Source organism: Hipposideros armiger, unplaced genomic scaffold, assembly GCF_001890085.2.
Source record: "Hipposideros armiger isolate ML-2016 unplaced genomic scaffold, ASM189008v1 scaffold_478, whole genome shotgun sequence".
Taxonomy (NCBI): domain Eukaryota; kingdom Metazoa; phylum Chordata; class Mammalia; order Chiroptera; family Hipposideridae; genus Hipposideros; species Hipposideros armiger.
Window position 1 is genome coordinate 314,437 of NW_017731828.1, and position 14,297 is coordinate 328,733.

A 14,297-nucleotide genomic window follows, 5' to 3' on the forward strand; every position below is an offset into this window, starting at 1 on the left:
CACCCAGCAGCGCTGCTGATGCCTGAACGATATGTGTACCTGGCGTATAAGACGACCCCCCACTTGGAGGCATATTTTTCAGGGCCAAAAAATCGTCTTATACGCCGGCAAATACGGTAGATAATTTCCTTACATTGAGAGTGACCACCTTGAGAGAAAGGCCATTTAAGCTGGTGTGTGAGACAGTTACTAGTTTAGAGAGAGTGATTTTAACTACTGGTTCAGTATTTAAATGGCTAGCACAATACTGTAATACTGGAAAATAAACAAACCTGAAACATTTGATTAAATGCTGTGATATCTAAACTACTTAAATTTAAGAAGACAAATCTCATCCCTCATCATTGGCTAGTCAAACTTTTAAAATGTGAAACAAATTTTATAAAAAGCTTGCCTCCTGAAGAAGGAAATCAACTTTAATGAAAATTTAAGGGGTTCAGGTTTTAGGAAAGAAGCAGTCATCAAAGAACGAACGTCCTTCTGTTTCAATTGCCTAAAGTTATCAGGTTTACCTATGGTTAGGAAAATAATGTTTTTCTTTAGTTGGAGGATGTATCTGGAACTCATTATGAAACAAACAACACAAAGGAAAACTATCATATATCATTCTAATGCTTTTGACTTCTCTGGGTCTATATTATCTAAACATCTCACCTGCTATATTTGTAATGTTCTTCCGCTAACATTTCCAATGGAAGGAAGAGAATTACTATGTGACCCTTTGGAGGCATGTTCCAATGTTTATGGGATGGCAGTTGTAAGAGTTTAGCAATGTATGTGCTCTGGCATAGGAGACTGGTAAACAAAGGAAGGACTCCAATGTAGATGGTGGGGTCCTGGGCAGTGGTTAGTGTTGGGGTGAAAAATAGAGTGTACAAGGAGAGGGAGATAAAGGTAAAGCAAGTATACTGGGGAATTATAGAAAGAGTACTATCAATAAAAAGATCCTTTGACTCTTGTGCCTCAAAATGCCCAAATCTAAGAGATTTCCAGAGACCAAATCAATTTTCTTAAAGCTGTGTTAGCTACTTGCTTGCTATTCAATTTGTGAATAAAACCCCATCTAAGAATTACTAATAATTGTATCTTTAGTGTCACTGGAAGATTTAGAAATTATGCACTTTGATGTTTTCCAACATGTTACATTATCTTATGTCTTTCTTATTCTTATTTTTTAAAATACAAGAAATGCTTTTTTTCACTATTCTTGCCTAAAATGAAATTTACGAATTAATTTTTAAAAACACAAATAGCATTACTTAAGCTACCCAAATGAGAGGGCAAAAGGTATGCCATATTTATCACTGAAGGCTTCCATGGATGAAATCTAACCTATTCCAATAAAAAAAGTATTTCAAAATGTATCTGTGGTACTTAAAAATTAAGTTATCATTATTTTAAAGTCTTCTCAATTTTCTTCTTTATTGGCTTCAAAGGAGGATATCATTTATGCAGATGTTGTCTGTGTGCCTGAATAACCTTGAACTGTCAGCTACATTTAAACGTCATCACAAATCCCAAGTGAATAAATGGAGATGTATTTAAGAGACTGGCTTTGGTCCCTAGGCTGACTCTGAAGTAGAGGTGAGGGGCCAGCCGAGTGGCTCAGTTGGTTTAGAGTTAGCTTAAGAGCGCGAGCTCTGAGCAACAGGTCGCTGGTTCGATTCCCACATGGGCCAGTGATGCTGCACCCGAGCTGAGCTATCGCTGAGCTGCCAACAGGTGGCAGGATGGCTCAGCTGGTGTAACAAGATTGCCTGTTTGATGGTGGGCTATGCCCACGTGCAACTAATACTGAACTCCGCACCTTGAGCTGAGCTGCCACCCGGATGGCTCAGTGGATAGAGCGTGCACTCTTAACATCAAGGCTGCTGGTTTGACTCCCACATGGGATGGTGGCTACGCCCACCCGCAACTAAGATTGAACACAACACCTTGAGCTTAGAGGCCACGAGCTGCCGATGGGCAGCCAGATGGTGACTGGTGCTCTCTACAATGAAGATCGAAAAACAACAACTTGGCTGGTTCCCCTCCCCAATTCCCCAACATTGTTCCCCTCCCCCAATTCCCCAATAAAAATGTTTAAAAAAAAATGAAGTAGAGGTGACAATTCTCTGACGACAGCAGTGCTGCTTCTTTCACTTTGACTCCCAGGAGGACCATGGTTCACAGTAAGAATATACTGACTGCAACATTATTGTCACTTTCTACACAAGAAAGTGTAAGCATTAGAAAGTGCTAACAAGTACTTCAGACAGGGAAACACAAAACAGAGAATTCATTCTTAATAAGGAGAATCTTCCTGGGCAAAGAATATCAGGAGCACAGAAATTTTATGAGACACATGGATAAGGTCATAGTGAAAACAGGCATCACAACAGATATATAAAGTAATCATAATTTTCAAAAAACCATTACCTGGTGTTTGGCAACCAGAGATTTCTAAATGAAAAACAAACAAATCTAAGAGTTCTCACGGGATTCTGTGAAGCCTTTTGGGGGGAGGAAGTGCATTTTTAAGGAAATTCAGCTTCTACATGTGTAAGATATCCTTAATATATAAAGAAGTCTCTAAAAGGGACTCTAATTTATAACATTCCCCCACTTAAAATCCAAAGTTGAACTGCGTTCGTCATGTCAAACATGTCAGTCCTCAGCAACAGCTTTGGTTTCCCGCACCCACAATTTACACAAGAAATTTAACTTATTGCATTAAGGGAATAAAGGACGTTCATTTGTGAACTGTAATAAAAAGAAATCATTATAAAAAATACTAAGAATAAAAATAAGCTTATTCAATTTTAGTGACTTCCTAAATGAGATCTGTTTGGTCTGCCTGACCTGACAGCTACCCACACAGGTGCAGCAGCGGTGCTGTGCTCGGGAGACCCTACTGGACGTGTGACAGTTACTAAGTGCATGGGAAAAGGTTAACTGCAGTTTAATAATTAGAATAACCAAGTAAACACAACAAACTTGGACCAGGAAGTAAAACATCTGGAAGAGGCACTGCAAACGTTTAGCTATGTCAGTGCATTTTAAAAAAAACCTTGGATGTCGAAAATCCAATGCTAAGTATGAATTTTAGATCAGGTAAAAATTATATCCAGTCTTTAGAAACATAAGTGTTCTTCGGTTCACGTTAAAAAAAAACCACCTCTATTAAATTTAAGAAATATGCAAGCAAACGTATTCATTTTCCTTTTCCCTACCCTCCTATGCTCTCTCACTCGTTTAACTTGTTTCAGTGGACAGGAAACGCACCATATCCCCCCGCCTGGATGGGCGTTTTTGGAGAAGCACAAGCATATAGACTAAAGTCCTCTGTTTGGAAGCCAGCCCGATTCAAGGAGGGTTCTGATGCACTGCGGTGAATTTTTGGCAATGAGCGGGCCAGCAGCTCAATAGAGGCGAGAATCTAAAAGAGGCAAAAAAAGAAAGAAGAATGAAAATCTACGTGGTAGTAATCTTTAAGAGCCCCATCATACTTTACATGAAAGCACCTGAAATCTTACATTGTTTTCAATATTATCCTAAATGCCTAGAAAAATACTTAAGAAACTGATATTTTGCCTTAAAAAGAAAATCACCCAACCGCTACAGCTTTAATCTCTGTAAACTGAATGGGGACAATAACCCATAGTTAGCTTTTATTTACATTTTTGATCATTTGTCAGCTTTGGAACAGTAAATAATAAAAAACTGAAAAACCAATTACGTGTCTATTTCTCACAGACCACAAATCCCTTTTGGGAAGATGGGAGCCTGAATAAGTAAAGTACTGTATGACTTCATTAACAGAACCGTCAGAGCAAATCATTCTTTAAAGAAACTTAGTAAGGAGATATGTTTTACACGCACATCATTAAAAGCAGGCCCCCAAAGACCCAGACTGCTAGTGGCACAGGAGTGATAAGTGCCAGGTGACAATCCAAGAGTAAAGCAGAAGACAGGAAAACTCTACAAAAAGACACCAATAAACAAATCATATAGATTCAGCATATTTTAAGGAAAAAGGAACCGGTTATGACTCTTGAAGGCATATATATGATAATGCACGTTCATAATCATGAGACATTATGTATCAAGGGCTTGGCACGAGGCCTGGCATATTGTAAGTACTCAAGAAAACATCATTGGCCATTAGTATGACTATGATTATTTTTCTGAGCTACCGAAACTTTTAAAAGTTAAACTACAATCTGTATAATAATTAGTATAAGAAGGCAAAGAAGCAATGTTACAAAACTTTTAAAATTATAAGCGTAACACACAAATAAAAATTCAAATAATACAGAAAAGTGTTTAAATCCGACCTTTCAGAGGTAACCCGTTAAAGAGTCTATACTTTCTCCTGGACGCTTCCTATGCATCAACATGCACATATGAAAACAGAGCCCATCCCTACTCTCAGCATCCTCTAAAGTGGTGTCATGCACGTATTTTTCTGCCTTGCTTTTCCCCTTACTGATACCCATGCCATCTATAGAGAGCTACATTGATCTTCGTGTCTTTAATTTTTCCTATTACAGTACACATTCTTGTATATATCGGAATATTTGTGGGGACAGGCTCTGCAGTACAGATTTTTAGGAGTGTAATTACGAGAGCCAAGGGTATATGTCATTTTAAGTTTATGGATTCTGCCTTTCAAAAGGCCAAACCAATTTACATTCCATGAACACTGCTAAACAATTTAAAAGGAAGGCTCTTCCTCACGTCCCAACATTGTTCCCAATGTTGGCTGCTGCCATTCTGAGAGGCAGAATGAAAATGTATTTCACTACTGTGTGACCCTGCATTTTACTGTCACTGAACTCTTAACATCTCGTCCTAAAATTTGTATTTCTTTTGTGAATTGCCAGTTCATATGTTTTGCTCATTTTCTATGATCTTTTACTGATGAATTTGTAGGAGTCCTTTGCATAACACAAATATTTACTCTTTGTTATACATGCTATAATTATTTTCCTCTCTGTTTATCATTTGATATTATTTTTATTATATAAAGTTTAAAAACTTTTAATGTAGTCATACCTGCTAATCTTTTCCTTTGTAACTTCTGGGTTTTGTCTCTTGCTTAGGAAAGCCTTTCCTACCTCAAAGGTTATAAAAATGATTTCATTTTTAATAGTTTTGTTTTTTACACATAAGTCTTTAGCCATGTGAAATCTATGTTTGTGTGTAGCATGAAAAGAGATCCTGTAATGAAAATTTAAAAGTAATACTTTAAAGGGGTAGCTTTCAATAGTCTGGAAAATTCATGTATGCATTTCATTTTCTAATACCATGAAAAGAATGAAATGTTATTTACATTTAGGAATATGAACAATTTGTCCCATTTAATGCAACTTCAAAAGTGGGCCTAAGGATATAATTTGCATTATTAATGTACATCAACTGTGTTAAACAGGAAACCCTAGCACCTGGGATGTGAAAAGAACATGGTACAGGGTCTTGCTGACACTGCCAACAATACTGGTCTTTTACTTTGATGGTCTTAAACCAGTGATTTTCTGGGCTAAAAACTAAACAAAACAAAAAAATTTCTTCCTCAAAAGAATAGTAACTTAGAATTTAAATTTGTAAAACATGCATCTACCTGTTTTTGCTTCCCCTCCCTGATTGGAGACAGCCCCTGAAAGACTTGGTAAAACTATAAATTCTACCTTTAATTCTTTAGATGGGAAGAAAAGAGTCACTCATTCCTGTGGCAGTGACTTCTGTCTGAGAAACTCACCTAGGATTGAGTATTCAAAGGCATAAGGTCCACACAGGACTTACTGAGTAATTATGTTAGCTGAGTAAGTAGGGAAGTCAGCACTTCCCATTTGAAAACTGTACTGATTTACTGAGACACTTTTTTTTTTTTCTCCAAAGATTTTTTTTTTTAAATTGGGGAATTGGGGGATGGGAACAGCACTGGGGAATTGGGGGAAGGGGAACAGACAAGTTGCTGTCCTTTTGTTTTTCAGTCTAGTTGTGGAGGACGTTGCTTCACTGGCCCAAGTTGGCACCATCGTTGCTCTCTTCCCGGGCGAGGCAGATGAGTCGCCGGCTTCTGGACGGCCGCTCACGGTGGCTGCTGGCCGCTCACGCTGGCTGCTGGGCTACACACGGTAGCCCATGGCAACCCACTGCAGCAGGGGCTGCAGCCTATGCCATCGCCGGCGACTCATGGCAGCCCAGCTCCAGGTTGAGCTGTTGTTCAGCATCTTAGCTGTGGAGGGCAGTGTCACTGGCCCTTATATGTGGGATCCGAACCGGGGCCCTGTGGCGTCCCAAGCCAGCTCTTAACCAATATGCCACTCGGCCCGCCCAAATGAGACACATTTTTACAGTGCTATCAGGAGCTTCCTAAGCATCAAAAAAACCTGAATATATGTCACAAAATCTACTACAGCTAAACTTTCTAAGCTTGTTAAGGTACTCAGATTACTAATTTAAGGGCTTTATCCTCATGACATGAACAGATAAAAAGCAATGGAAAATTTCCAAAAATCAGGAAAAGGCAGACAGCGCTGACGGTTGCTTTTCTTTCTGTCCCAGGTGAAAGGCACCTCAAAAAGACCAAGTATTAAAGGGAAGCTTGGAATCTGTTTATTGTACCAACAAGAATTAAAGCAGTGATTCTATAAATATGGGCTGTGGAAAAACTATTCTCATTATAACACTAAGATATTATCAGTTCTTTTTACTGTTAGTATTTTACAAGTGTTTTAAGTGGAATTTCAGAGGCTACATGGTGTAAAATAGTGCAACATAATGGATGCAAAGCAGAGTTTCCAGTTGTCTTTTTTTTTTTTTTTGCAGAGATTTGTAAACAATGCAAAACAATGTTATTCTTCTCACTAATTTTTTTGTTTGGAAAAAAAGAATTAGTTTTCATAAAATACTATTTAATAGGTAATGGCTTTATTATGTTTAAATACATTTATAATTAAGTATTTTAAAAACTTAAGTTTTGATTTCTAAAATAGTAATTATTACTTATATAAACAAAAGGTCTTTGCGGGGGAGTCTGCAATACTTTTTTAAATGTGTAAAAAGGTTCCAAGACCAAAAAGTCTGAGAATGGCGACAAAGCAAAATCTTTCTGAATATTTTACACTGGGGTCCCAACTTTCTAGGTATACCACTGTTCGTTCAACCTTTATAAAATTCATCTTTGTGTTTACTTATCTGGACTCTGCACATAATTACATGGAATCCAAATCGTGACATATAAACTGCGTGCTCTAAAAAGCTTAACAATCTGTATCTGAACACCAGTCTGTCCTTTTAGATATCATGAAGCTTTTTCTTACTTGGGGAAAGAGTGGTCTCTCATCTCTTTTCTTTTTCAGGCACTCTGCCATTAATCTCTTCATGGCTTTTGGACAGTTACTTCGTACCTTACTGAGATCTGGAGATAGATATCCTCGTCCCACCATAAAAATTATCTGGGAAGAAACAAAAGGGCAAATCATAAACCTTGGAGAGAAGTTGAAAAATCCATAAATATTGAAAATTCAACACGTTATGCATTTAATGACATATGTACTTCTTTATAGGTACACTGCATTTCAATAAACAGTTTAAAAACAAAATGCTAGCATTCTGATGCTTATACATGGACTGGGAACCAAAACTTCATGGGCTGCGAGCTGAAATCTCCATGACCCCTGGAATATTGTGAAGATCTCCTAATCGCTCCCGAAGCTCCCGTCTCTTCTTATCCAACACATTTTCCCACTGGTAGGGTAATCGCTCTAACTACAGATTGAATCATGCCTCTTTCCTACTTAAATAATTTATTGGGCATCGTGCTAAGTCCTTTATATACATGCAGCAGGAACCAAAAAAGCTAATCTTTTTAGCAGTTGTTTTGGCATCTGCATTTGAAACTCTTGTTGAGGGGACTCTACTGGGGCATGTATAGAAATCTGAGAATCAGTCTCCTCCAGAGGTAAGAAGGTGGCGAAGCCACTGGGAACTAAAATCTTCTGTTTAATCAAGTAAAAAGGCTTGTCTTCCCTTGGTGCAGAGATTTGTAATTTTTTTAATTTCTTAATTTTCTAACTTTCAACTCTTTTGAGAGTGGGCAGAGACAGGTGTTAGGATTCTTGGGACTTGGGAGGAGAGAGGGGTTTTAATCTTAGAGGGAACAGGTCCAATAGGCACAGGCCAGAGGCTAAGGTGGAGAGAGCCAGGAAGAGATCCTTGTTACAGGGCAGAGCTGATGAATTTTAGGACCAGCCCAGTTTGATATTCTACTTTATGTTATTTCTTGTTTGGTACTATAGTAACCCTTGTTTAACTGTAAGCTGATGTGCCCAAGTACCACGGAAGTGGAGGTATGAAGCTTATACTCCTTTCCCATCTCCCCTATCACAACCGCCATTTTCCCATTTTACAAAAGTTACCGTTTACCAAGATGGAATTTCACTATAGTATACAGTGTTCCGGGGTGTAAAACTACTGGGATACCAAAGGGACACTTCCAAATACTGGTGTCTAACTGGGCTTTAAAGCATGGGTAGCAAATCCCTTTGCAAGGCAGTTGGCTTCCAATTCTTTGCTTTCAGTAAAATTAACTGAATTATCAGCTGATTATTAAAATAATTTTCAATGACAAGTTACTATGTAATTTTTGGTACGTTGCAGAAATGAATTCAAATAACTGAGAGGTAACAGTGTATGGTAAAGAATTAATCTTACTCATGTAGAGGGCTGGTTTTGCTTTTGGCTCCTGGGAGGTAATCCCTAAACTGTTGGAATGTCTTGCCTGATGAGTGTCTTTGTTTAACTGGGGGCTTTGGGAGATAATCTATGCTATCAATGTGATTTATAGAGGGGGCTTTGACTTGTAGTATCAGCTTGGCCTCTGGAGGGACTGAAAACTAAGGTAGGCCACGGAGGTGGTCAGCCCTGTCTACATGCCTGAGCCCCAGTAACTGAGCACCAAAGCTCCAGTGGGTTTCCTGGGCTGGTGGCACTTTGTGCGCGTTGTCACACATGCTACCAAATTTAGCGCTGTCCACAGTTCCACTGGGAGAGGACGACTGGGACCCCCACGTGTGAAACTCTCCTGGATTGTGCCCGAGATGCCTTGGCTGATTTTAATTTGTATCCTGTTATTGTAATAAATCGTAACTGAGTATTAGCCATTTTCAGTGAGTTCTATGATACTTGATAAATTACTGAACCTGAGGGTGGTCTTGGGGACTACTGAACTCTGCATGTGGTTATAATGAAATTTCTGATTGTCTCATCTTCTTATTTATTTGAACAATATTTCTCAGTGCTTCTTTAAAAATAAAGCAAGGAAACGAATTGATGCTAAGTCCTAGCTCATTTTAGCAAAAGTTATATTTATCCACAAATATGTGAATGAATTGAAAAGCCCCATGTTGTTCAAGATACACATTTCCAACAAAATTTTACCTTTGATGTTTCTATGTGTTAAAACTTATGTTATCTTCATCAGTTATTATTAATAATTATTGACCACAGCATAATTCAGAATTTAAAAAATTAACATTCAGAGGAAAAATATTTTCAATTCTAAATTCAAATACATTAATATTGGTTGCAGAGATTAACTTGAGTGATCAATAAAATACTTTAAAGCATAAAAATATGTTACATTAGGAAAAAATTCTGTGGGGTAAGTAGACTGACTACAAATAGGTCAAAGAAGAATAAGAGAGCTAATATAAAACTTCCAAAAATTAATGAAGAGCTTTTGTATTTTTTAAAACAAGTGATGGTAGATAGCAAATCAGTATGATGGTAGAAATCAAATCAGTAGATTTTAGTGGGTACATTTAAAAGAAGGATATTATGGCTTTATTTTGAAATGTTAATACACTGGAAATTAACATTCTTTGCAATTATTTAAACTTAAAGAGAAAGTCTTTGTTGGACGTCATTCATGGATAGACGATTCAAGTGGCACATGCAGTACAAAATCAATAGCTTGAAATTCTGGGGCTGGTGATTTTCATTCTCAGTCCACACTCGACAGCCCTGGCACCTCCACCCCTCACCCACTCGTCTGTATCACTGGAGCACGTCTGCTCCTCCTCGGCCCCCTGCACTCCTCAGGCCTCATCAGAACTGTACACTCCACTGGAAGCACAACCCGTGTTTCATATTCATCTCTGTATTCCTGTAGAACCCAGAGCGCTTTGCATATATATAGTAGGTATCAAAATTTTTTGTTATAATAAAATAATGTGCGTGTTGATAAGGCACTGGTTCTTATCATTTCCTTTCTGTTGAGAACTTGGGCTTTGAACCCAGCCACCACGCTGTGAGAAAGTCCAGGCTTCCTGTGAAGAAGTCCTCCCAGAAAGACTCATGTGGAGAGGAAGCAAGGGCCCTGGCCCAGGCCCCGACTGAGCCTGCACCTGACAGCTAGCACCACACGTCAGGCTGGGAATCAGCCATTTTGGAAGTGGATCCTTTAACACCCAGTGAATCTACCAGCCAAGAGCATGTGAAGCAGAGAGAAACATTCCTTAGTTTGAACTGAGAGCAGTTCAAATGGCAGAGTCAGAATTTGCTTAAGCCACTATGTTTTGGGTGGTTTGTTATACAGCAATAATAATTGGAATACACTTGAAGTAACAGATAAATGTTATGTTATTTTCTTCTAAGATGACACAGCTCTTCTGCTCCAAAAAAAAAAAAAAAAGCCATGAGTGTAGACAGTTCATATATTTAGCTTAAATGAGCACATTATTAATTCCAATTCAGAAAAGCTTCACTGTGAGAGGGAAGAACAATTAAAGAGCAAGCTGGAATAATAAAGAGGGGAAAAAATGACAAAGCAATTTTTCAGACTTCCAGCACTTGGGTAACTGAAATAAACGGCATGCTACTCCGCCAAGTAACAGGCATGGGCATTCCTCAGAAAGCTAAGAGACCTGATCTTTATAACTAGAAGGAATTCTTTAGCCCAATTTCTCATTTTTATAACTGAAAAAAACCCACAAAACCTAGAGAGGTAAAGTGACCAGGTGATGCAGGTTGTGAGTCCAGGGTCTACCATGACGTCACATTGCTTTACCAGAGTCCTGCCCTGAATTTACAGTAAAAAACTCCCACCTCAGACTATGGGCATGAGAGTGTAGGGGATTGGTTCCCATTATGTAATAAGGAAGCAACATTTCCAGCTCCCATGAAAAAGAATATTCCTAGATTTTCAAGCAGGAGTCCAATCTGAGAGCCACGGAGACCAAAATATAAGAGAAAGAGAAAGGAAAATCAAATTAAGGGGATGGATGAAGCAATGCCTGTGGTTGCTTCATTGAGGATGACTAATCGATTCAAAAGAGGGAGTTTCATGGAAAATGCCATTCGAAGGGAGCAGACTAGAAGATAATGAAGGAGAATAGTAATGAGAAGAATATATCATTCTTCTACCTCCGTTTTCTTTATCAAATACTTAACTTGGTTTTGGACTGGCAAATTCCAGAAGTCTCTAAGTATATTACCAGAAAGAGTTAACTAGTAAAGGCCTTCCCCTTCTGTTGGTCACTGACTTATTTCTCTCATGGAGAGTAAGCCCTTGCCACATCACTTATTACACTCCCATGAAGTGGATGAGTGCAGAACTCTGGGATGCTTTGAGTCATATTTTAGAAATAAGACTCGTTTCCATAATACAATTTTATTATTTTATAAAAATAAGTATATCCACTGACAATGGGTTTTATCTAAGTTCATAAATTTTTGTTTGTAGTCTCGATGATGAACCAACTAAAACTAAATTAAAATTCCCTTATAATTCCTCTAGAAAAATAATACGCAAAGGAAAAGTGAGCATGGTACAGGGCATTGTGCTGTGTGGTTGAGTTAATAAGACTGTAAAAGGCGGAACACACAAAGCTTGCAAATTAGAGACAATTGACTCAGATGACAATCTTGCCATCATCAGATCAATCATCTCTGATCTAGAATCTATCACAAGGACAGTAAGTGCAATGTTTCAATTGTGCCCTTCAGTGAGCATTTTGGTCCATCCTGAATCTAAGTTTCATGCAGGCTTAAAACATCAGGTCATCAGAAGCCAGGGCATAGATTCTTATTAACAGGTAAAGCTAAAATTCAACATTCTAAAGGTACGAAATAGTTAGAAAGATCAAACAGCAACTAAAAAATTAGTTTTATGTTGATGTGGGTAGAAATGTAGCCATTTAAAAAAATTCTCCAAATACAGACTGAAGACCACTGTTGCGTAAGGGCCACACGGTGATTCAATAAGTGTATGCCAAGTACATGATAGCTTAGATTGTTTCTCTGACATCACATGACAGTGGAAGTTCTCAGTGAGGAAGCTACTCAGAGCTGTCATCCAAAAGACACAGTGGGAGCTGTTCACCAAAACACACACCCGCTGCTTAAATGAAGTAACACATTTATACATAAAAACTATTACTTCATTAGGTTGGGAGGTTATAATGAAGTGTTTGCACTCTTTTTTTTTTTAGGTTGGTGATTCTTGACTTCTGCGTGTATCAGAATCACCTGGGAAACTTACTAAAAATGCAGGTGCTTGGACCCCACCCCACTGAGTCAGAGTCCGCTCCAGCATCTCCATTAAAAAAAAAATACCCAGGTGATTCTGAGACAAACCACAGCACAAACTATAAATACTAATTAGTTTATAGAGTAAACTATTGTTTTCTACTCTATTAACAGTGCAACTACTGTATCTCTTTCTCATGCGCGTGCATACCCACTTTAAAATTTTGAAGTATACAAGGTAATTTCAGCAAAGAGAATTTGTTTTTCTTGGCCAGTGTTAAAAACCTAGGTGAATTTCACATGGCTAGGACAGAAAAGGAAAAGAGCTGCATGTGCTACATTGGTTCTTTCTGGAAGGTAAGGAACACAGAACAGGAACTCAAGAAAAGAGAAGTAAAAAAATTCCCTCCTACTAGAATTCTTGTTATAGAAAAAAGAAAGCATGATGTCACAGTTCTTCCATTTACCTAGTTTTAAAAATTAAAAAAGGGGAAACATTAATACTTTTTAAAGAGTTTGATATAAGTAAGTTCATGGCCGAGTACCTGCTCAGGTAGCACAACCTGTGATACAATGACAGATGTAACAGAGCCTAGATGCCATAGTTACAGAGCTCATTGTTCTCACTGCTCCACGGTCGAGAGACATGAGGTATGCCCATTGGTGTAGCTCTGGTTTCTAGTCAGAAGAGCAGGAACTGCACTCCATTACAATGCTTAATTAAGAATGGTATGTCAAGGATCGGCCTTATATGCTATTATTACCAAAAGTTTACAATAGGTTTTTACAACTGGTAACAAAGATCAAGAGATCTATCCCTCATACTTACCCAGGACTCAACACTTCTTATCTACAATGAATTGGAAACTTTATGTAAATAGTAAATAAACCCCAAGAGATGGTGAATATGTACCTGGTCCCTGTTGTTGATGTTTGAATAAGGTAACTGTCCAGTCATCAATTCATACAGAACAATCCCAAATGCATACACATCTGACTGAAAGCTATAGGGGTTTTTATCTTGCATTCTGATTACTTCTGGTGCCTGTTAGAACATAAAAAGAAAAATATTCTTGTTTATTCTTTAACTGAATAAAGACTGAAAATTATAAAATTCCTAGAACAATGCTTTTATCATTCAATAACCCATCTAATATGTAATCAATTCCCTATTAATGGTAAAAAAAAAACTGATTAAGAAAAAAATGCTCTGTAAACTCTGAAAGAGGCAGTATCAGCTGAGATTCTATATGCACTACTAAGATTTTATCAGCTACCCTCTTTCTATATAAAATATCATCATTGCCATTTGAATTCTTCTCTTGACTTTACCCATCAAGAATCAGTTCCCACTTCCCATTCCTGATTCAGCAAAGAAACACTACACCTGTGGTGCTAAGATGTTGTGAGTAGCATAATCACTACGGCAACTGCCTTCGAATTTAAGGTTTCCCATTGGTACAAACGATTCTCCTCATCCGAGGGCACCTTAGACGATAATGGTAAAATTTCAAGACTGATAAACTCAAATCCCTTTCCTGTCTCCAAAGTGATATAAACATACCATGATTATACATGCCATTGCTTTATTAATAAAAGCAACAGACAGCAGGTAGGTTTAGGAGAAGATGGTATAAAGAATCTTTTGGCTGCTGCTTCTTGGACAAAGATACAGACCAAATCATATTTATTACATGTTTACACATTGCAGTCACTGTGTTCTACAGTAGATTTCTTATTAACTACTTACATGAAATACAATAAATGGTTGGTTAAATATT

At 37.9% G+C, this 14,297-nt stretch overlaps 1 protein-coding gene across 8 annotated transcripts in view; it reads right to left on the reverse strand.

Moving 5' to 3' along the window:
- Positions 1 to 14,297, reverse strand: part of BRAF (B-Raf proto-oncogene, serine/threonine kinase) — a 126,418-nt gene that overhangs the window by 10,573 nt on the left and 101,548 nt on the right. For 5 of the 8 annotated variants that reach the window (XM_019666772.1, XM_019666774.1, XM_019666769.1 and 2 more), the window contains 3 exons: positions 13,430 to 13,561; positions 7,308 to 7,442; positions 3,265 to 3,418 (listed from right to left, as the gene is read on the reverse strand). In XM_019666772.1, coding sequence (XP_019522317.1) covers positions 3,265 to 3,418; positions 7,308 to 7,442; positions 13,430 to 13,561 — 421 coding nt within the window. Of the gene's footprint in view, positions 1 to 3,212; positions 3,419 to 7,307; positions 7,443 to 13,429; positions 13,562 to 14,297 lie in introns of all 8 variants that reach the window. The other 3 variants (XM_019666775.1, XM_019666771.1, XM_019666768.1) reach the window with 1 other exon arrangement.